This window comes from Sceloporus occidentalis, unplaced genomic scaffold, assembly GCF_023333645.1.
Source record: "Sceloporus occidentalis isolate IW3139 unplaced genomic scaffold, rSceOcc1.0.p SCAF_2, whole genome shotgun sequence".
Classification (NCBI taxonomy): Eukaryota; Metazoa; Chordata; class Lepidosauria; order Squamata; family Phrynosomatidae; genus Sceloporus; species Sceloporus occidentalis.
This window is the reverse complement of record NW_028316982.1, coordinates 159,275,657-159,299,699: the sequence shown is the minus strand read 5'-3', so window position 1 is coordinate 159,299,699 and position 24,043 is coordinate 159,275,657. Positions and strand designations below refer to the sequence as shown.

At 40.0% G+C, this 24,043-nt stretch overlaps 1 protein-coding gene across 3 annotated transcripts in view; it reads right to left on the bottom strand.

The window, feature by feature from the left end:
* TPP2 (tripeptidyl peptidase 2) overlaps positions 1–23,447 on the bottom strand; it is a 57,603-nt gene extending 34,156 nt beyond the window's left edge. For all 3 annotated transcript variants that reach the window (XM_089511241.1, XM_089511242.1, XM_089511243.1), the window contains exons 1-10: positions 23,283–23,447; positions 17,627–17,755; positions 13,949–14,044; positions 12,724–12,828; positions 12,260–12,384; positions 9,555–9,718; positions 7,991–8,145; positions 6,497–6,573; positions 2,805–2,932; positions 261–360 (exon numbers count right to left, since the gene is read on the bottom strand). In XM_089511241.1, coding sequence (XP_089367367.1) covers positions 261–360; positions 2,805–2,932; positions 6,497–6,573; positions 7,991–8,145; positions 9,555–9,718; positions 12,260–12,384; positions 12,724–12,828; positions 13,949–14,044; positions 17,627–17,755; positions 23,283–23,447 — 1,244 coding nt within the window. The remainder of the gene's footprint in view (positions 1–260; positions 361–2,804; positions 2,933–6,496; positions 6,574–7,990; positions 8,146–9,554; positions 9,719–12,259; positions 12,385–12,723; positions 12,829–13,948; positions 14,045–17,626; positions 17,756–23,282) is intronic.
* Between the last annotated feature and the right edge of the window lie 596 nt (positions 23,448–24,043).

Here is a 24,043-nt window from a genome sequence, read left to right as displayed (position 1 = left end):
TGAATTGATGGGCTTCAGATCCGCTAATTTAACTACCCATGGATTGCCATGCACCATATTATTCAATGGTGGCAATGTGAATACACATGCTCTGAAGTGTACACATTCATGTTGCCTCCACTTAATATGGGGAGCAATCACCCACATTTTTCGCATCTGCAGAGGGACCCAGAACCAAACTCCCATTGATATGGAGGGCCCACTGTAATATAAATAATGCAACACAATGCATATTTGGTCGTGAATCATCACACTCTTACCTAGGCCCCCGAGATGACCAGGTATACTGATTTGCAGGCAATTTCTCTCTCAATGAATATTCAGCAACCATCATATCAGGTGACACATAGGCACCAACACCTGAAAAAAAAGTACACATTTTCAAATTCCAGCCAGTTACCAATCTAAACCAGCTAACACTCGCAGCATAAAGATTGTCAACATCTTGGTTCACAGGAATGTGCAACATAAGGCTCTCCACTGCAACTGAACAGGAGTAAACTACTCCCTTGTTGCAACAACTTCACTGCTGCCAGTCTGTTTAAAGTGCTGGTTATGAGGGCCAACATGGTGCAGTGGTCTGAGCATAGGACTACAACTTTGGAGACTAGGGTTCAAATTCCTGCTTAAACATAAAAACATACTGAGTCACCTAGGCAAATAATGCTTTCAGCCTCAGAGGATGGGAATGCCAAACCGCCTCTGAAAAAACTTACCAACAAAACCCCATGATAAGTTTGCCTAGGGTTGCCATAAGTCAAATATGACTTGGAGGTACACAACAAAATAAAGCCCTATATGGCTCAGGTTCAGCTTATCTGAAGACTCATATTCTGCCATATGAATCTGCATATGTTTTGAGATCTTCAGAAAAAGTCCTTCTCTCTGTTCCACCACCATCACAGGCTCATCTGGTGGGAGCATGGGAGATGGCCTTCTCAATGGTTTTTCTCAGGTTTTGGAAATCCCTTACAAAACATGTTACACTGGTGCCCTCCCTGCTATCTTTCCAAAGGCAGAGGGAGCCTTCTTTTTATTCATTCAGCCCTTAAAGACTGATTGCTCAAGAGGAAAGGGACGTATTGTGTATTTATTTGATGTATGTGTTGTATTGTTTATTTTATTTTAATGGTTATGTTTTTAACTGATAGTTTAATTACATTTTAACTATTATATGATAAGAATTGTTTTCTGTATTTTTCTGATTTTGAAAGCCATCTTGAATCCTGAGCAGTGAAAAAACTAGTAAAATAATAATGGTAATGATGATGATGATGATGATGATGATGATGCCACCATATGCCCCAGCAAAACTGGCCAATGGTGAAGGATCATGGGATTTGTAGTCCTGGGCATGAGCTTGCCTCTCCCATGTTAAAAATTAAAGACTTCAGACAGAATATTTCAATGACCTTATGACTAAGTATTTGAATTTGAAATAAATGAAACTGAAGTGAACACGAAGATCAGCACTAAGCCTAAACTAAAACCAATCTGTCTGGTCATGCCTATTTTATGCAGCTATTTCACAGGCATTTCTTCACTGTGGTTCATCTGTATCAGAATATGCTACTGACATCCTGAGGAAAGTTTGCCATCAAATGTAGTAGCAGCAGTGTTAAGATATTCCATGTTTAATAAGTTACATCTAATATTACAAATACATTACTTTCTTCCATTGATTCTTGTCACCACAGTAACACATTTTATGAGGCACTGTCTTTGCAAGCTCCTCAGAAGTTACAGTTGATGCACAATACTCCTGTTTCTATTGGGAGTGGGCACATATGATAAATCTGAGTGTTGTGCCTTGAAGAAATACAGTGCGCCCACGTCACACGTGGCTTTCAGCATACACTGAAAGCTGCGTTGGAAAAAGCCTTGGCGCAACCCGGAAGAAGTAATGGGGTGTGTGCCTATGTCATGCAAGGTGCGCCGCAGGCATAAGCCCCATTATTTTTAATGGGGCTCCAGCATATGTAGGATTTCCCTTACGTGGGGGTGGGGGGGGGTGGGGGGGTGTCCGAACAGATCCCCCGCATAAGGGAAGGGCCCACACTTGCCTTCCATTTTTCCATGTTTTGTGAAGTTACACTGGCATTGCTGTAACTTAAAGATCCTACACTGCTTGAAGTAATTATGATAGTGGCACTCCATCATTGTAGCTATGTCTGAGGATGCCACCCTATGCCATAAACCCACCTTTTCAATGAGGTAGTACCCCAGCTGAAAAGTTTTCCGAGGCACTACAGATTGGGACGCTGGAAAATGAGGTCTGCAGTGCTCTCCTAGTCACAAGGCATACTGAGAACAAGTAGCTCAACGGGATTCCTTTGGGTTCTGCTTCTCTCAGTGCACTCTGCAACTGGAAGTGTGTTGCAACCCTCCAATCTGCAGCAACTCAAAAATACAGTCTGCCCTCAGTATCCATGGTTATGTTATGGAGTATGCTACTGTATTTGAAGATGCAGTGGTTGTCAACTTGGAGATCAGGCAAATTTATACAGAATAAGGTTATCAAAATGGCTGCTAGTCATGAGACCTATATTACCTTCAATGTCAGAAGCAGTATGTCTCTGCAAATCAATTGCTGGGAAACATGAGCAAGAGGGAATTGTTACATTCACGGCCTGCTACTGGGCTTCCCATATGCATCTGGCTGACAAACATGGAAACAAAAAGCTCGACTAAATCAGCCACTGGTCTGATACAGCACAGCTCTCCTTATCTTTACTACTTCCAGACTCAACCGAAACATGAACTCAGTTGTATCTTATAAAAATTACATAAATCAAAATACTTGCCAATCACACTACATGTAGTTCCCCCTGGACATCCAACTGTTGAGAGACAAGGGCCATTGTTCCCAGCACTGGAAACATAGATTACATTATGTTTCCATACAGCTTCATTTATTACTTCACATATTCTCCTAGAACAGATGTAAAAAAGCATAAACTGGTTGATCAGTTCTCTTTACTTCTATTTCACTTCCACTTGGAAACCCTCCCCCTACACACCTAAACAGAGGTGGACACCTTTCATTTCAGAGATCTCCACAAGCTTTAGTCTTTTTAAACAGCATCCCATGGTGCAAGTGGCCACCTTTACTATTTACAGAATACTGCCCACTTCTTGGCAGCAAATGTCACCTATTCAGCACTGTGACATTGTTCTGTAATGCACATTATCTCACAGAAAACTGGGCAGATTTTCAAGAACTTAGCAGCAGATGAAGAACCTGATTTATTAATCAAGAAGCCTTAAGGAAAATAGGCAACAGTTTGTCTAACTATCATATGTGCTTTGCAACTCCAAAGCCGCTGATTAGTTAAAAATAATTTGAATTACTTCTAAATAAACATGTGTGAGTCCTCTATTGCCTCCATATGTCATTGGGCTGAAACTCTCAATAGCCCTACACAGCACAGCCAATGATAAGGAACTCAAGAGTTCCAGTTCCTCAACATTTGGAAAGTCACACCAATTCGTACCCCCTGAATATGTACAAGACACAGGTGTTATTTTTTCAGGAAAAAAAAAAGCATTTCAAAAATAGGAAGATTGTGTCCTTCTATCGATCTTGAAGCACTGTCCTAGTTTCTCCTATGATCCACCACTTCTGTCTCATTCCCTCTTTTGCAACAACTGCTCTCTCCTCTTTACCATTAAATTATTATTTTCCATTTCCCTGATAAATATTTGCTAATTTCTGTGAAAACCACTTAAAAATACCCACATTTAAAAACTTACAGGTTACATTACACTAACCCTTTATTAAATCATTTTAAAAGTACAGAAAAAATGAATGTACTTATTTGTTGAGAGGAGGTTCAACATGTCTTTTAAAATTGACTGTTAATTGAAGAAACACAACTGTTTTGAAACTTTACTAAAAATGGTACAGTTCAATACAAGTTCAATACAAGTAAAAAGTTCAATACAAGTAATCTCTAAACAGTGACAAATGTGACTCCTGTCTTAACACTACACTAAAATTAAACGGACATTGAAATTCCATGGAATATTTCTTTAAAAATGTCTCAGCTGAAATTCTCCCACAAATTTCTTCTTATTGCCTATGGTATTTAACTTCCAAATATGTGACTGACTTTGACATGCACCAATCAATTACAATATATTGAAGTCCTCCAAACTCAGGACAGTATCTTAAATATGACCCCGACAAGCAACATAATATTCATGTAAATACTCCATCTACTGAGGGGCGAAACAGACCGCCCCAAAGGGGCAGCTTCTGAAGGCAAATTAGGGCTGTGGCAATCGCACAACACGGCCCCAATCCGCCTTGAAGCCAGCCAAAAAAGAAGCAGCAAAGAGCCACTCCTTTTTTCATTGACAAAAAAGCAGCTTTTCCTGCCCACCACAGCTGGAAGCTGGTTTTAAGGCGCTCTGGTGGCATACAGTTTGTAAATACCATGCCGTTGGGAGTGTCCGGAAGCCAGCCCATGTCTGGCCAGCTGGGCATCATGAAGCCAGCTTCCGGGTGTCATGGGGGTGTGCGTCGTCAGTATGCCACACCTTCAAGGCAGGTGAAAGCCAGTTTTTTATGCCTGTCTGTTTTGGCTCTTAGTAACTGAAAATCTACTTTCAATAGAAACGCTACTTTCAATAGAAAATCTACTTTCAATAGAAACACTGTGAGACACGATAAGCTACGCTGACAACATTTCATAAGTCTGATAATATCAAAATACCATTGATATTCTAGGTAAAACATGGTCGATATTTGCTTTACTTTCTTTTTAGACCTCCTTTGCTGTAAAGCCTATTTCCACCTCTTTTTCAAGAAGGGTTTCAGACAATTTCAGGCCAGTATGTAGCGACTGGGATCAGTCAGTGTTTGAAAAGGCTTACCATCTTCCTAGCCTCTCCAAACCTTTTCTTAAAAAGGCAATTACTTCCCTCAAAGAAAAGGGGTTTTCTGTCACACACCCTATTTGCAAACTTTACTCTCTGTAGCGCATACAGGAATATGGTAAAAGCAATATATAAGCTTTCAATTTAATTTAGCTCCATTGGTGGCTGGAGGAAAAAGCCCCATCTCCTAACTTACAATACCATTCACAAAGATGGTCCAAATACAGAAAGCTTTGTGCTGTCTGTATTATGTGGGTGGATTGTTAGATGTTTTCAACTACAAGGTTTATAATAAAGTATAAAATATGTCAGGAAGAGTAGCAGCAGCAGCAGCAGAAAAAATGTGTTATAACTCTGCGTAATTGTAGGTCACCTGTAACTGTTCTTTTTCTGTAGCCAGTGTGTGCTCTTGAACAGTCCCAGACAGAACCAAACTGACTTAGATTGACAACTTACTGTAACTAGATTTTTGGGAGTATCAAACATCTTCCAGTAGCTCTATATTTGCCTCGTCTTTCATCCACCAACATTGTAATATACAATATAGAGATAAGTTTGTGCCAGGGCAGGGAACCGTCCAATTAACAAGATTGTATGTACAGCGCTGTGTAAATTTACAGCACTTTATAAATAAAGGTTAATAATAATAATAATAATAATAATAATAATAATAATAATAATATTTTAAAAGTAGAGATTGATGACACTTCAGTGGAAAGTCTAAGATTAATTATTTTTTAATATAATTCCGCCTCATGTGGCTTACAAATAACAGGTTTAGACATAATACTGTTAACTAAAAAGTATGGCTTTCTTGAACATCTTGTAAACTATTTGATAGTCTTTTGCAGATTACTTTTCATCAGTTTTAAAATGTTTTAATGTTAATTTGGTTCCAAACCAAACTTTTTTTAATTTCATTCTGCAGAAGAACAAAAATCTCTTTGCTAAGCTGTATACAATAATGAGTCTAAAATCCTGTTTTAGAAAAATACTGCTTGACATTTTGAAATAGATTTCCTTTTATTAACAAAGCATGTACATTGTTATTTTTAAACCTATCTCATTTTTTACTATCGACTACAACAGGACTGTGACAACATTATTTTACTAACCTGCTATATGTACAATTTTGGGGACTGAGTATGGCCAGCCACTATTGTTGACCCATCAAAATATTCACATTTTCAAAAATGTAATCATATTAAGTAATATGTATGAAACTACATTACACTTTTATTCCATGACTCATCCCAACTATCACAAGCATAGACTGTCCTCTTACAGTGGCAGGCCAAAATATTCATTACGTGAATATTTTGGAAGGGTATATTCTAATCACAATATTCCTAACTTCTGACTGAAATTTCTGATTTTCCCCTACTAATTTTCATTTCCCTTATTTTCCAGAATGTGGCAACCCTGCTATTCCAACTATGCTCCCAGGCTTTAAAAGTGGAATGACTCAGAGGTCTAAGGCACACCAATTCTACTGTAGACTGAGCAAATAAAGAGACATGTCAACACAGCTGGTTCCTAAAGTCATTAACCTAGCTTGAAGGTGTTAACCATCCCTGGCACAAAATAAAGTAGCAGTCATAAAAGTGTAACATACCCAGCGTTTGGCCAATGGGTTGCTTCTCCATAACTGTAGTTAACAAGGTCACACTTGTATTTTATTGTTTCTATCATCTGTTAAAATGAAAACATCAAGCACTAAACAAAACATAAAGACAGTATCTGCTACTTTACCACTAACTGATATTATACCAAGTATCAACAGAGTGCTGTTTAAAAGCAGATGTGTCCCTTTTATTTACTGTAAATGTTCCAGAACAGTGTTCAGAAATCTTAAAGACTAGTAGAATTGCTAGGGTAGCTTGTATTAAGGTGTACAGCCTATGTATTATTTATGTTACACAGTAATTCATGATTTCAAACAGGGACTGGCAATTAGTGACTACTACTACTACTACTACTAATAATAATAATAATAATGTTTATTTATATACCGCTTTTCCAAATTAGATCAACAATAGGTCACAATTGTTTCAAGTTTAGTTTGCTACAAATCTGAAGTCAGCACTGTCTCATGAAACCAGCACTGACCTGTGACGTTCTCTGGTTTCCTTTTCAGTGCCCTGTTGCTGCAGTATTATTAAGACCTTCATGATGAGATTGTTCCCTTCTCATCCCATTAACTGCAAAAACAGACACCATGTGGCCCTCAACAAATATTAGGTGACTCTTGGGTGAGAAGTGGTATCTGTGAAGTACTTTCAGAACTACTGCTTTTCAACCAACAAATACAGAACATCTCAGCACATTGCATGCTTCCAAAAGAAGCGGGAAGGTGAACCTGACAGGAAAGGATACCTAGGGGTGTGCTGGCCAGGCAGAAAGTGGTGCTGAGCTCAGGCTCTCCTGCCAACTGGATGCCAACCTTTTCATATAATTAACACATATTAGAGGCCTGGCCTCTTGTGTTGCAGTGATGTCATGGCCATGGTTTTATGTATTTACATTGGCTATCCGGGTAGGTTTTGTGTATGAAAAGGATAAAATAAATAAATGCAGGGGCCACCAGCAGCCTATTTGGATAGATTTTGCATTCCAGGCCAAAACTATTTTGAATCAAAATGAGCATGCCCTTTCATTCTCCGCTGATAGAGCTGCTGCTGAGAACTATTTTTAGCCAACTGCTGGTATATTCAGCTACTGGGCTGTACATTCTCAAAACAATCTCAGGAACACACTTGTTCACTTCCCAAAGGTTTATTAAACCATTATTGCCTTTGCAGAAATGGGAAATCTGATGACAACAACCTGGAAATATTCCATTTACACCACTGCTTGGAAATATACAAGTGCAATGTATTTTTTGAACAGATTTTCCCATAAATGAATGAACTTGTGGATATTAAAGACTGAAGGAATTTTATCATGGAATAAATATCAGATGAATTGGGTTATCCTCCGTGCAAGTTTATACCTATATAAAATAGTCTATTCTAAAGTTTCACAAAACAAACTGATTTCTGTTTTTCCTGCAACAAGCTATGTAAGTTAGACCTGGAAAATCTAGCTTGTGATAACTGTGAATACTAACAGCTCTTATAAGGCCAGTGCCAGTTTCCATGGTGCTTAATCTTGTATCACCAATCTTGATGGCAAGAATTTGTGCACCAGGGGCCACACCATTCCGGTCTGGTTCATCTGGAAAATATCCTGCAGCTATGCTAGCAACATGTGTTCCATGAGCTCCTGAAAAATAAATACAACCCATCATTAAAAGAACACAACATAGCATTCTAGCCAAAAGTAGCTGCCCAATCTAATCCATTAAACTCTAAAGTTAATCACGAGGCATTTTTGCTTGCATTCAGTTTTCCTCATAGAAACTATCACTTACAATGAGGTCTGGCAGCATAATGCATACTGACAGACATTGTCTACAATAAATATTTATTTTATTTATTTACGGTATTTATACCCCGCCCTTCAGCCCTAAAGAGAGCAGCTAAAATACATGCATTTCCTTTTTGAAGTGTTTTTGGCTTCACAAGTACAGCAATCTAACTGTACACAATGAATCATGCACATACAGGTCCATAAGTTGTTGTTGTTATTATTATTGTTATTCTTACATTTATTTGTATAGCGCCATAGGCTTTACATAGTGCTTTACAAAGAAGAGAAAACAACAATCCAAAACAGAAACAAAAGCCTCCCTATGGTGCACAACCTAAAACCACAAACAAGATTATAAAATTAATAAAATATTACTATAACAAAGTTAAAACAATACTGTACTATAAAAGTGTAAATTAATACAAATAATATGGTCATAAAATCAAGCTGAAAGCTGGAAGGCTTCCTTGAATAGAATAGTCTTTAATTTAGACTTAAAGTAGTCTAACGAGGTGATGGTCCACAGATTCATGGGAAGATTCCAAAAAATAGGGGGCAGCATGGGAGAAGGGGCGTATCCAAGTAGGGGCAGAGAAAATCCTTGGCTGAATCAACAGCCCTGAATCACTAGAGCACAGAGCGTGAACAGGAAGATAGGGGTAAACAAGTGCTGACAAGTAAGTGGGGGCCAAACCATGAAGGGCTTTGAAAGTTAGTAATAAGTGTTTATAATGGATTCTCAATGGGACCGGGAGCCAGTGATGGGACAACAATGGAGTGACATGATCATAATGGCGGGTGGAAAAAATTATCCTAGCAGCAGAGGGTCTCTATGGCCAAAATTCAAGTGTGGATAACTGTGGTGGTCTGGGGGCAGTTTTCTTCCACCAGGACTCTCTGGGAGCTTCACAGTCCACCAAAAAACCCCAATATTGAAAGTTGCTTCAAGTCCACTTCTGACTGTGAAAAATCGTTACTTTTTCATCTTAAACAGAACAGGGAGGCAGGAAGGAGGCAGCATCCTATTTAAAAGGTGACTTGCTTTTAAAACATGAAGGTTTCCAAGAAAGCCCCTTTAGTTTGGCCCAAAGGGGGTACCCCTGGGCCAAATTAAGAACAGCCCTCTAAACTATATACAACCCTAAAGTTACACTCTGTCCATCCTGGAATTACTAGTAATTTTATTTTCTCCTTTCTCTTTTTAAAAACATATTAGCCATTAACAATGGTTCTTAAAAAGTGTTTTCTAAAAGTAAACTTACCTCCACTTGTAACAATTGAAAGCAGGTTCCCTTCATCATAAATATTGACAGAGTAATGCAACATTTCTGATGTGCCAAATGATCCATATTCTTGACCTTCTTTGTAGTTCCGTAAAATAGTGCAGTTGGAGAAGTCACCTGTTTCACTTGAATCTATACAAGCTCTACAGAGAGAACAAAGAACATACACAAATTATCCATTTTTGTTTTTTTTAAAGACACTCTAGATCCTTCTTAGGTTTTTAAACTCAAATAGTCACTGATCTTCTGTAACTTAATTGGAACATAAGATCCTCAATTCATTTACTAATGTGACCATATCAATTTAGATTTCATGATCAGTCAGTCTCTATGCCAAAACATTTCCCTCAATTTTTTTGTGTCTCACTGGTAATACACCAGCTTGAAGAAAGATACAAATCTGAATTTAATTGTGCAAATATAAGTTTGCAAGTTATTATGTGAAAAGATTCCTGCTGTGTCATAATCCCTGCAACCATCTGACAGAAGTGCAAGCTATTTAGCCTTTCCCAAGAGAGAAATAACATTTAAACTACATTTTTCTTCAAAGTACTCAAAGCACAATGCATGGGGTGCCTAAGTGATATTCCATCCAACCACTTTCCACTCTCAGGCTTCATACTCCTGCAGACTACACTTCTGATCACACAGTTTACTGAACGTTCCCACCTGCAGTTCCTAGTCTCAAGAGTATATGGATGTAAAAGCCACAGCACAAGATTTCCATAACTATACTCTGTTTACAATACAGCACTGAACAGCAACAATGATTTGGCAGTCTAGTTACAGCATTAGAGCTATTAGTATGCTGACAGCAGAGAAAGGGAGGAAGAAATGGCAATATTTTCAATTTTTCATGGTAACTCAAATGAGTATTTTCAACAAAGAAATCAGATGAATACCCTATTAACTAGAGGCATTCATCCCAAGGTTTGGCCTGCAGAGTTACAATCATTATGTGAACTGCCAGCAGGTCCAGGAAGGTTTCTTATTGGAGTGTTTGCTTTTGGATGTTTTAAAAGGTTTTATTTTTTAACTTAATATGTTTTCAATTATTTTATGTTATAACTTGTTATATTACCATAATGTTTTAAGTTGTGTTTTTAAAAATGTGTTGTTTTTTCCAAGCATCTTCTGTGAGTTGTCTTGGTTCCAATGAAGGAGAAAGGTTGTATATAAATAAAATAAATTTATTTTTCCAAACGCAGTGGGAGAGGGAAAATATGGCTTCTGCCTCTGACATATAACAGATACAAATCAATGTCTTCCCTTGATCGTCTCAGTTGTTGCTAGTTCCCATAACAACTTCAGGGACACTAAGGGACTAGTGCTGATCTCTAAATTTCTAGATGTTACAGGCTCACTGTATTATGGGTACTGCCTTCCTTCTCATGATTTGCCAAATAATTCCTGCTTCACTTGTTGAGATGACCAGCTAAGACACTGTTCTGGACCTCCCTTTTAAATTATTACTACTCCAGACACATGAAACAGCATTCTGTCTCTTCCTGCCACCATAATTACAGAACCCATTCTTAGACTGGCACTGTTTAGGAGTCAATTTAAATGTTACTATGATTGGTTATGATCATGTCTCCCCTCTGTTGTCCTCCCTTCACTGGCTCCCTCTTCCTTTCCGCATCAGGTACAAACTTTTGCTACTCACCTTTAAAGCTCTGCATGGGCTGGCCCCTCTTTATTTAACCGATCTTCTCTCTCCCTACATCCCTACTCGCACTCTCCGCTCTGGTAGCCAAAGTCTCCTCTCTCAACCCAGGATCTCCTCTGCCCCATCCCGGATCTGTCCCTTCTCTCTTGCTGCCCCTCATTCCTGGAACCTTCTTCCTCTGCATGCATGGCTCATCACTTCCCTAACCAGCTTTAAGGCTGAGCTGAAAACCATATTGTTTAGGAAAGCGTTCTCAGGGAATTTGTGATTGTCATCTGGCTGTCTGACAATATTTGATGGGATGTGATTGTTTTATATTTGATGTTTTTAATTTGTTTTTTCTTCTCTATATGGTAATTTTATCTATTCCTCTTTTTAATTGTTATTATCTTAGAATGTACGCCTTGGGCAGGCTTTTATATACTCTTTAATTTTACCTATTTTGTACAGTGCTGTGTATAATTACAGTGCTTTAGAAATAAAGTTTAATAATAATAATAATGGTATTTAGACTGGCCTCTTGTATCACTGTGTTTGTATTTTAACATTCATTTTGATTCAATAAGCTATTTTATTTTTCTGGCTAGAGTACAGTAAGTGAATGTTGGGTAGAAAGAAATATTAAAAATCATTAAAAACATAGCACAGAACCCAAGTTGCTTGTGATTTGAACAGAGTTTCAAAAAGTTCAAAAGGTGCAGGTAGTACTACTGTACAGCCTGTATGAGACATAAATTAAACAGACAACTGCAGCCTCCAGCTCTGTTTACACATGGACTGCTATGTATGCCTGTATCTTTCCTGGGATCTACAACTACAAAGCAGTCTGTGTTATATAGCTGCAATCGAGACCAAGCTGTATACAAACAAGATGTTAAGACACAGCTTGTTGCAAAAAGTGGGAATGCCTATCAGAATGTAGATAGCAGAGAAAGGACTTATTCTTTTACAAGTAAAAACTAATTAATGATTAGATATTTCATAAAAGGAACAACAAAAACAAAAAAGAGCGTACCGCCAAGTTTCGCCATCATGCCACACCAAGCAGTCATACACTGGGCCAGGATCACTGTATTTTTTCTCAAAAGAATTCAGCAACTCCACTTGACTCTGAAGCTCTTCCTTCATTAGCTTGCTTTCCTGAAAGATGCAATGCTTCATAAAGTATACTGAAGATGGTTCCCCTCATCCAGCTAAAGAAACCCATAGATGCCACTGCATGAGGAACTTAAGACATAAATGAGATGTGTGGTTGAAGTTTTGCAAATGAAGAGGCAGGCTATATGCAAGTAGTCAGAGCCAATCTCACTCAGCAAAGGAGCAGTCCAGTACACAGGATTTCACTGATACACTATAACAAAAAGTTACATCAATAACAAATAATTATTTTGATTACTGAAATAGAATGACTATGTCATTAAAATGTAGTCTTTTCCCATAATGTAACAAATCATTTTTGAACCAATCAATAGTACAAACCTGTGATGGAGATATATGAGCAGCTTCAAACTCATCCTGTTTCCTGCAGGCTTCTGCAAGTGCCAATCTATGAACAGGATCCCACAGCTTTTCCTTGCGTTCTTTCTGCAACCAATGATAAACTGATTTGACATCAGCATGCTGAGACTTTTCATATATACCATACTAAATTAAGCAGTGTTTTGCATGTGGTAAAAAGATACACTGTGTAATTCTGCCACTATCAAAGCAGAGGTGGCCTAGGATGCCTCAATACAGGTGTCAACAGGGCAACGTTTTACTAGCATGAAGCCAAAATGAATTCCCCAAATGTTTAGGAGGCTGCTAAAAGAGGGAAAACCTCTAGCTTCTGCTGTTCTGTCATCAATGATAAAAAGTTGAGTATAGTGACAGAGGGTTAGTTTTACAAGCCATGGCCTGGTGTTACATGGATACATTTTGTCCTCACACACATACCCCTATTTCCCACAAACACACGTTGCTTTAATGATACGCCTCCTCACATGGTAACTACAGTTTGGTTTGAACTAGTAAACAATGGTTTGAAAGAATTCTGGCACAGAGTAAGAAAATTACCAGACACTGAAGCCATATTTTCATATCAAACCTAGTTATGTTACTGTTTTAGCAATGCACAATACTTTATTTACAACTTAAGTGTATTTTTGCTTGTTGTTGTGTGCCTTCAAGTCATTTCCAATTTATGGTGATCCTAAGATGGACCTATCACAGGGTTTTCTGGGGTTGAGCATGTGTGACTCTCCCAAGGTCACTCAGTGATTTCCATGTCTGAGTGGGGATTTGAACACTGGTATCCCAGAGTCCTAGTCTGACACTTAAAACACATTGGCTCAACTTAGTATATAAAATTCAGCAATTGGGCATATTTATGAAATTTAAAATTATACAAATCTGTACAAACAAAATTGTGAGCATGCCATGCATCTACACAGTTACACATAGTAAATGTAGTTCTCTTTTTTCTGTGATTCTGATTACAGTTGATCCTTAAGCCCAACATACAGTTCAAGCAAACACAAAATATAGTTCACCAAGTATAACTACAAACAGGTAACACAATCACAGTATGGAAAGACAGAAGGGAGCACAAGTGTCTAAAGTTTATTCTTAAGGTTTTTCACATAGTGCCAAATATGTTTTGGCAGTATAAACAATAAAAAGGTTAAGATGAGGGATGTAAAACAAACATATAATGCTTTGTTACCTGTATTCTCTCCTTTAGAGCTTTAGGATAGAAATCATAACCATTTTTTAATCCAATGTGATACTTCCCAGAAGGATTTATCCAGTCAGTTGGAATCTGAAAAAGGGAAGAATTTAGTATCTATTTGTTCTATCCCAACCAGTCAGACACATTACTCTTATAGTACGTCCTATTATCAAATCCCAGGCTTATGCAGTCCCAAATTAAGGACCAGCATTTTCAATGTGGTTCACTCCATGGTAACTATGCCTAGGTCTAAAAAAAGCAGATTAAAATTTATGATCTTTGCAATATATATATATGTGTGTGTATTACTCCTGCTATTCTCAGCTCTGATAACAGAGTGTATATTCCTTGCTTGATCTTACTTGTTACAGTCTTATTTAAGTTCCTTACATACATTGCAACTATCAAAATATCTCTTGCTCTTATGGTAGAAGAAAAATACCATCTCTTAAATTCCAGGTTTGGGGGAAAAGCAGAGTATTTATTTAATATCCCAAGAAACATGCTGAGGAATAAAACAGATGATATCTGACAATTATGTTGGTGGAAATGTACAGATACTAAGTTATCCCAGTGTGCCTAGGTAAGCATTAATTCTATTAAAGTCAGAAAAGCTAAAGCGCAGAATGAACTCAGGCTTGCTAGAGAGGTTAAGAACAATAAAAAGGGTTTTTTTGGATATGTCCGCAGCAAGAGGAAGAAGAAGGAAATGGTAGGGCCACTGCGTGGACAAGATGGCAAAATGCTAACAGGAGATAGAGAAAAGGCAGAATTACTCAACACCTTCTTTGCCTCAGTCTTCTCAGAAAAGGCAGAGGGTGCTCAACCTGAGGATAATGGAGCAGAGGACAGAATAGGGGAATTTCAGCACAGAATAAGTAAAGAGATAGTAGAGGAACACCTTGTTAATCTAAATGAATTTAAGTCTCCGGGACCAGATGAACTCCATCCAAGGGTATTAAAAGAACTGGCAAAAGTAATATCGGAGCCATTGGCAATCATATTTGAAAACTCCTGGAGAACAGGAGAGATCCCAGCAGACTGGAGGAGGGCAAACGTTGTCCCCATCTTCAAAAAGGGGAAAAAAGAGGATCCCAACAATTATCGTCCAGTTAGTCTGACATCAGTTCTAGGAAAGATTCTGGAGCAGATCATTAAACAGAGAGTTTGTGAACATCTAGAAGGCAATGCCATAATCACAAAAAGTCAACATGGGTTTCAGAGAAACAAGTCATGCCAGACAAATCTAATCTCTTTCTTTGATAAAATTACCAGCTTGGTAGATGAAGGGAATGCTGTGGATATAGTATATCTTGATTTCAGTAAGGCCTTTGACAACGTTTCCCATGACATTCTTGCAAACAAGCTTGTAAAATGTGGGCTAGACAAAGGAACTGTTAAATGGATCTGTAATTGGTTGACCGGCCGAACCCAAAGGGTGCTCAACAATGGCTCCTTTTCATCCTGGAGAGAAGTGACCAGTGGGGTCCCACAGGGCTCTGTCCTGGGCCCAGTGCTATTCAACATCTTTATCAATGACCTGGATGACAGAATTGGGAGCATACTTATCAAATTTGCAGATGACACCAAATTAGGGGGAATAGCTAATACCCCAGAGGACAGGATCAAGATTCAAAATGACCTGAATAGACTAGAAAGCTGGGCCAAAGCTAACAAAATGAAATTCAACACAGAGAAATGTAAGGTACTGCACTTAGGGCGGAAAAATAAAATGCACAGATATAGGATGGGTGACACCTGGCTGAATGAAACTACGTGTGAAAGGGATCTAGGAGTCCAAGTAGACCACAAGTTGAACATGAGTGAACAGTGTGATGCGGCAGCTAAAAAGGCCAATGCTATTTTAGGCTGCATCAATAGAAGTATAGTGTCTAGATCAAGAGAAGTAATAGTGCCACTGTATTCTGCTTTGGTCAGGGCCCACCTAGAATATTGTGTCCAGTTCTGGGCGCCACAATTCAAAAAGGACATTGAGAAACTGGAGCGTGTCCAAAGGAGGGCGACAAAAATGGTGAAGGGTCTGGAGACCATGCCCTATGAGGAACGACTTAGGGAGCTGGGGATGTTTAGCCTGGAGAAAAGAAGGTTAAGAGGTGATATGATAGCCCTGTTTAAATATTTGAAAGGATGTCATATTGAGGAGGGAGCAAGCTTGTTTTCTGCTGCTCCAGAGAACAGGAGCCGGAACAATGGATGCAAGCTACAGGAAAAGAGATTCCACCTGAACATTAGGAGGAACTTCCTGACAGTAAGGGCTGTTCGGCAGTGGAATGCACTTCCTCGGAAGGTGACAGAGTCTCCTTCCTTGGAGGTCTTTAAACAGAGGCTGGATGGCCATCTGTCAGGGATGCTTTGATTTGGATTTCCTGCATGGCAGGGGGTTGGACTGGATGGCCCTAGTGGTCTCTTCCAACTCTACGATTCTATGATTCTATAATGCCTCACTCCAGCCTTGTCAACTATACTCTCAGCTGCATTCCACCCATACAATTTTTCATAAACAACAACATTAAAATACTACAACTGCAACTAGGTAAATATAAAGGTAGTCCCTTGACATGAATATCTAGTCGCAATAGTGTTCATCTCCATTACTAAACTGAAGAGCCAGCACTGTCCGAAGACTGCTCAGGTAGTCATGTGGCCAGCATGACTGCACCGAATGCCGTTACCTTCTCACCGAAGTGGTACCTATTTATCTACTTGCATTTGCATGCTTTTGAACTGCTAGGTTGCACTTAGGGCAGAAAAATGAAATGCACAGATATAGGATGGGGGACACCAGGCTTAAGGAGACTACATGTGAAAGGGATCTAGGAGTCCAAGTAGACCACAAGTCAACAGTGTGATGCGGCAGCTAACAAGGCCAATGCGATTTTAGGTTGCATCAATAGAAGTATAGTGTCTAGATCAAGGGAAGTAATAGTGCCACTCCATTCTGCTCTGATCAGGCCCCACCTGGAATATTGTGTCCAGTTCTGGGCACCACAATTCAAAAAGGACACTGAGTCTGGAAACCATGCCCTATGAGGAAAGACTCAGGGAGCTGGGGATGTTTAGTCTGGAGAAGAGAAGGTTAAGAGGTGATAGGATAGCCCTGTTTAAATATTTGAGGGGATGTCATATTGAGCAGGGAGCAAGCTTGTTTTCTGCTGCTCCAGAGACTAGGACCCGGAGCAATGAATGGAAGCTCCAGGAAAAGAGATTCCACCTCAACGTTAGGAGGAACTTCCTGACAGTAAGGGCTGTTCGACAGTGGAACACACTCCCTTGGAGTGTAGTGGAGTCTCCCTCCTTGGAAGTCTTTAAGCAGAGGCTGGATGGCCATCTGTCGGGGATGCTTTGATTTAGATTTCCTGCATGGCAGGGGGGTTGGACTGGATGCCCTTTGTGGTCTCTTCCAACTCTATGATTCTTGGTTGGTAGAGGCTGGGACTAGTGACAGTAGCCCTCCGATCATCAGAATTGGCATCTTAACCACTAAGCCACAGAATCCCCTGCACAAATGCAACTATGGACTACTAAATGTCTCAAGGTCATTAGTGATCATCCCTATTTTGCTTGGGGTCCAGATAACTGCTCTCAAATTTAAATCAAGCTCTTCAGACCTTTCCAAAAAGAGCAATGAATTTAATTTCAAACCAGTGTTACCTTCAGAGTTCTTCCTGAAAGACCAATGATTTCTCCATCTTTTGGTTCTACAACAGTTGAAGTATTTACATCACCACTGCCAGTTGTATCTATTATGTCAATTATCTTGGGTTTTCCATCAGTTGTAATCTTAAAAAAAACAAAACAGTAAAAGAAAGATGAGGCAATTAACAGAACGATTAATATTATATGGACCAGCTAACACTTGAAAAATAAGTGCCCTCAGCATACTGTCTCCTGTTTAGTTTGGCTAAATGTTGTCAGTTTCTTAGAACAAAATTTATTTTAAAATAAACCAGTTTTATGGATAGACTGTCTCAAGCAAAGGTTGAAATTACAAAACATAAAATAGAATGATAAAATCAAAAGTAACTGTTAAAGAAGATAGGAACAACCTCAATTCCAATGGAGCCCTAATTCAATTACAGACTGAAGCAAACATTTAAATCTTTAGGACCACTGGAAGCTCTGCCATGATTCAAACTGGCAGACTATCAACTGATGTACATACCTCATTGGCATAATCCATTGATACCTTTTGACAGTTTCCTCCGGTTCAGTATATTTGCAAGTTCTCTAATATGATCCTACTTACTTGGCAATAATTAGTGGAGGCCTTGGTCAGTGGTCATTTATCCCAGTGGTCCGCTTTGTCAGGACCTTGGAAAGGACTTTCTAAGGGAGGGAGGGTTCTCTCTTCATCTCCCCACCAATGCCACTCTGTCACTGAGCAAAAACTTGGATATTTAAAAAGGTTGGAAAACAACATACATTGTTCTTCAAATAATGTAACAGCCTCAACAGAATCCTCTGTTTCTGCCGCTGTTTTACAGAATTTCCTTCTATTGAACATTTCTTTATCTTGCCACTCCAAGTTTAATTAGAATTAACTTGAATTTTACTTTGATTGATAACATATTTATTATTTTTGAAATATGTTATAAGCCACTTAGGAAAGGTTACATTTTCTTTTTGAAGTAAGGTCTTCAGCCATACAACATGCCCATACTGCGGGATCAGAATCAGAGACTCCAGTCATGCATCTTCCTGAAATAATTAGGCAAGCAGGCATGACAGACAGGGCCTTCTCAGCAGTAGAGTATGGACAACTGGAACAGATAAAGCACTGATGACCTGCAGTGATAATGATAACTGAAAAAGCAGGTTTGTATAGAAAAAAGTATGGCACATGAGAGAATCTTGCAAACAGAATAAACAGGAAGAAACTGTGACCAAACCAAAAACCAAACAAACAAATATCCAAGGATAATACTCTTGAACTATTTATCCCTCAAGTATCAATTAAGTGAACTAAGATTTTCCATTCATGCATTAATCACACATATGTTTCTTAAAGAACTGATGGCCACAGATAAGAATTTGAAACATGTATTCCATTGAAGTGTGGGATGGAATAGGAAGTGATAATAATGTAGGGTCAAACAGACAAACAGGATATGGTGAACCACACAGGACAGGTGGGAAGTTAGGACAAAATAAGAGCAGATCTTGGTAGGATAGGATAGGTGTAGCAGCAAGCTCAGCAAGCATACTAACCGTAACTAATTAACTCTCATGACAACATTCCCCAGATACTGATTTTACCAATACAAAAATACAACTCATTTTAATAACCCTCTAATCACTCAGAATTCTTGCCCTGTATTTGTCACTGAGTATGCATGAACTCAGATGTACCGAATCAGTAGTGGTTTATCAGGTGTCCTCATCTCTCCAAAATTGTGAAACCATCCCACTCACAGATTAAGCAACAAAACAGCCTTTGTTCAGTTAATTGCACGACAGGTCAAATGCCCAAACAGAGCTAGATCTGTTTTAATGCATGTGCTTGCAAAATGCAAGCACATGTGGAAGAAGCCTTTAGTATCAAAGGAAGGAAGACTACTACTGCAGTAAAAATTAGGAATGAAATTTCATTGAGTACTCAGCAATTCCTTATCAACTAGAAGCCTTATGCTACAGTGCCACATACTTAGCTTTCTCCATATGTTGGGCAGGAAGGCACGCACATCTATTTGCTAATAGATGTTACATGCTTAGAAATAATATACTATATTTTCTGGCATATAAGACTACTTTATAACCCAGGAAAATCCTCTCAAAAGTTGGGGGTCGTCTTATACGCTGGATGTTGTCTTATAGGTCAGGTGCTGAAACTTCTGAGCCAGAATGGAGAATCTGCGGTCGCCGCATATGGTGGGGGGAGCTCAAAAACGGCTGCAGCCACATCTCCACCATATGCAATGATCGTATGAAAGCAGCTACTGCTTTGATAGTGTTGGAGACAGGGAGGGCTGGGCAGGCAGGGAGAGTTGACCAATCCAAGCAGGCTTTGTATACAAGGTTTCCTGCTAAGTACCTGCATGTCATTTGAATTAAAATTACCATATTGAAATCAAATCTGATGTTTTTTAAATTTTTATTTAGTGTGCGTTGGAAGAGGGGTAGTCTTATACGGTGAGTATATCCCAAACTCTATATTTTAACTGGAAAAGTTGGGGGTCGTCTTATACGCCAGAAAATACGGGTACATTTAAATCTTGGAACAAGTAATTAATGTCAGTCTATGTGCATTCAAGAAGACCTTTTTTATAGTACATCTATTTCTACTCATAATACTCCTATAAGAGGCAATTGCCACACTTACCACTAGTGTCTGACCACTGATTTCATCTGATTTCACAAAGGCAAAGAACTTTGTGTGTCATGCACCCACACTGCACTCCAGTGCTTAGGAATGGAGTGTGGCTTTGGCGTGACCTCCGGACCCTTAGGACCCATGCATCATTTAAACAGCATACCTCCAAAGAGACCCAAAGCAGCTTTATTTTGTCAGTCTGTAACAGGCCCTTGTTTACATAACCAGTTAAAAATACATCAGAATAAAATACATTTAAAATACATTTAAATACATCGATAAAATAGTACAGTTAATATAGAACTAGGTCCATCGAGTGGTAATGCAACAATTTGTCCAGTGATATAATGATGATATTACAACAGGTCGGGTGGATAATCTCGGTGGAAGAGATCAGTCTTAAGTGCCCTCTTGAAAGAATCTAAGGAGGTAATAAGACGGATCTCTTCCAGGAGGTCATTCCATAGTTTTGGAGCGGCTGCTGTAAAAGCTCTTTGAGAAGTCGCTATGAGCTTAGTTGGAACATGTTCTAATATGTTCTTCCCTGTTATTCTAAGAGTGCGGGGTGGATTGTGTAGGGAGAGGCATTCCCGCAAGTAACCCAGGCCCAAGCCATGTAGGGCTTTAAAGGTGATAACCAACACCTTGTATTGCACCCAGAAGCTGACTGGGAGCCAGTGAAGAAATTTTAAAATAGGTGTTATGTGGTCAAACCTGGATGAACCATTGACCAACCTGGCAGCTGCATTTTGGACCAATTGAAGTTTCCGAACTTGGTACAAGGGTAGCCCCATGTAGAGCGCATTACAGAAATCAAAACGAGAGATTACCAGTGCAAGTACTACTGCTTCCAGGTCCTTTTTGTCCAGGTAAGGGCGCAGTTGGCGTATCAACCAAAGTTGGTATCAAGCACTTCTGGCCGTTGCATCCACTTGAGATGTCAGCTGGAGAGACGATTCCAGAAGTACTCCCAAACTGCGAACTTCGTCCTTTAGGAGGAGTGTGACCCCGTCCAGGATTGGTTGACAAATCTCCATCCCTGGGCTTGAGGAACCTATCGCAAGTACCTCTGTTTTCGCTGGATTCAACTTGAGTTTGTTTTCCCTCATCCAGCCCATTACTGACTCAAGGCAGGCATCCAGAGGAGATGCCGTTTTTAGCCACTGCAACAGTCGGAGACACAGAGAAATATATTTGGGTGTCATCAGCGTACTGATAACATCGTGCCCCATGTCTCCGGATGATCTCTCCCAGCAGCTTCATGTAAATGTTAAAAAGCATGGGGGATAGGATGGCGCCCTGAGAGACACCAGATGTCAGCTCTCTCTTACAAGAGCAGCTATCCCCCAGCACCACCATCTGGAGTCTGCCCGAGAGGTAGGACTGGAGCCACTGGAACACAGTGCTCTCAATAGCACAGGAATGGGCAAAATACGATTGTCCCTTCTTATAGACGGCTTTTTTATACATGGATTCAAGAATCCACTGTTTGAAAATGTTCAAAAAAAGTATAAATTGGTTTCAGTTTCAGGTCTGTGACCTTGAAGACTGAGAGGCTGTGAAGACCACCCCTAAGCTGCACCAGATTGGGGGCATGGCAATCACCTTTCCAGGGCACAAAAAGGAAACCCCAAAAGTAGAATCTTTTCTAGTTCTTTCTTAGCTGCCCTTCCCAATCCTAATCTTCTTCTGATTTCTTGACTGCAGACTCCATTCTGATCAATGTTTCATCCAAGGTATGGGAAAACTTTAACTACAGTTGACCCTCCTTATCCATGGATTTTTCTTTACTCATGACTTCAAGAATCCATGGTCTGAAAACCATTAAAGAATAAACTCCAAATAGCAAACGTTGATTTTGCCATTTTATATAATGTACACTATTTTACTTTGTGGGACTTGCGCATGCATGGATTTGGGTATCCATGGAGGTCCTGGAACCAAACCCCAGCAGATACCAAGGGCCCACTGTATTTTGAGTTCCTCATTATCTAGGTTGAATTAATGCAGATCCTCTGTGGTCATTATTTTTTTGTTTTCGTCATGTTCATGGTTAAGCCTACCTTTGCACATCCTTTGTACAGGAAATCTTTAACAGGGACTCGGACTATCCACTTTCAATGCTCAGCTGTGTATCTTTACTCTTTAGGACCTTGTCCAGTTCTTCCATGGCTGCCCTTCCCAATCCTAGTCTTCTTATTGACTGCAGCACCCATTCAAGGTTTGATCCACAGAAAGCCTTTGACAGTGACTTGGATGGTCCTTACTTTAACATTCAGTAGTAAATCTTTACCCTTTAGGATACTACCCAGTTTTTTTTCATGGCTGCCCTTCCCAATCCTAGTCTTACCTCTCAACTGCAGTCTCCATTCTGTTCAATGTCCGATCCAAGGAAAGTTTTTGATGGTGACGATCCTGACTTTAATGTTCAGTTTATATATATATATATATATATATGTAAATATGTATATATATATGTATATGTGTGTGTGTGTGTGTGTGTGTATATATATATATATATATACATACACACATACACTTCAGGATCCTGTCCTGTCCTTCCATGGCTGCCCTTCCATCCTCAGGTGTTGTTTTGTCTTTCCTTCCTGCCAAACCCTTCACAAACTGTTGCAGAGCTCTTACTATTAACATCACCACCCTGGCTACCAGCAGTAGTAATAATAACAACAACAATAACAATAACAATGCTATAGATGAGGGATAGACGTTTGGTTTGTATATGCTATGTATCATTTAGGTATTTTATTTATGTAAATCGCTTATGTATTTGTTTATGTAGCTTTGTAAACCGCCTTGACCCTTTGGAAAGGCGGTATACAAACAAAATGCATTACTGTTGTTGTTGTTATCATTAAGCCCCTGTTCTTCCTCCCTCTCTGGCTCCCTCAGAGGAAACGGAGGGAGAGGGAAGGGGAAGGCGCCTAGGAGCCCCACCAACAGGTCCCTCTCCCCAGGAGCCCTCCTCCTCCTCCTCACCTGCATGCCAGGGGCCCCAGGGTCCACCCCGGTGTCCAAGACAGCGATGAGCACCCCCCGCCCGTCGTACTCCGGGTGTCGGGAGAGGAAGGCGGCAGCGCCGGTCTCCTTCTTGGGCAGGAGCCCCTGGAAGGGGAACTGCTCTTCTCCAGCCCCCGCCGCCATGTTAGCTCAGGAGAAAAAAGGAGGAGGAGGAGGAGGAGAAGGCAGAGGTGATGACGTAACGGTTCTGGCAAACAGAGAACGGGACCCAGTCAAAGAAGGGAAGGATTCCGGCTTCACTTTCCCGGATGGCGCATGCGCGGCGCAGGCTCTGCCAATAGCAACCGCTCACAGCGACGCAAAAAGGTTGCCCGCCGTCGTCGTCGACGACGACGCTTATACAGGCTCCCTAGGAAAGGCGGTGGGGGCTGAGGTGACGTCACCCGCGAGGCAGCCACTCAGGTTGCAGCGCGAGGGAAGGGGAGAGAAAGCTGGGATCCGATTGGCCCTGGCAGCAACCAATGACGGGGAGCGAGGGATAATTTCGACTGCACCTCCTTCGCCTCTTTACTGGCAAAGGAAGGGCGGAAGCGGCTTCGCGAGTCGCGACCCTTTCATCAAACAACGCGAGATCTTGCGTGTGTGTGTGTGTGTGTGTGTGTGTGTGAATCCTAATAATAATAATAATAATAATAAATATATACATAATAACAATAATATTAATAAATAATCCCCAGTCACCTTGGTCAATAGTCAGGAAGCATGGAAACTTAAGCTCC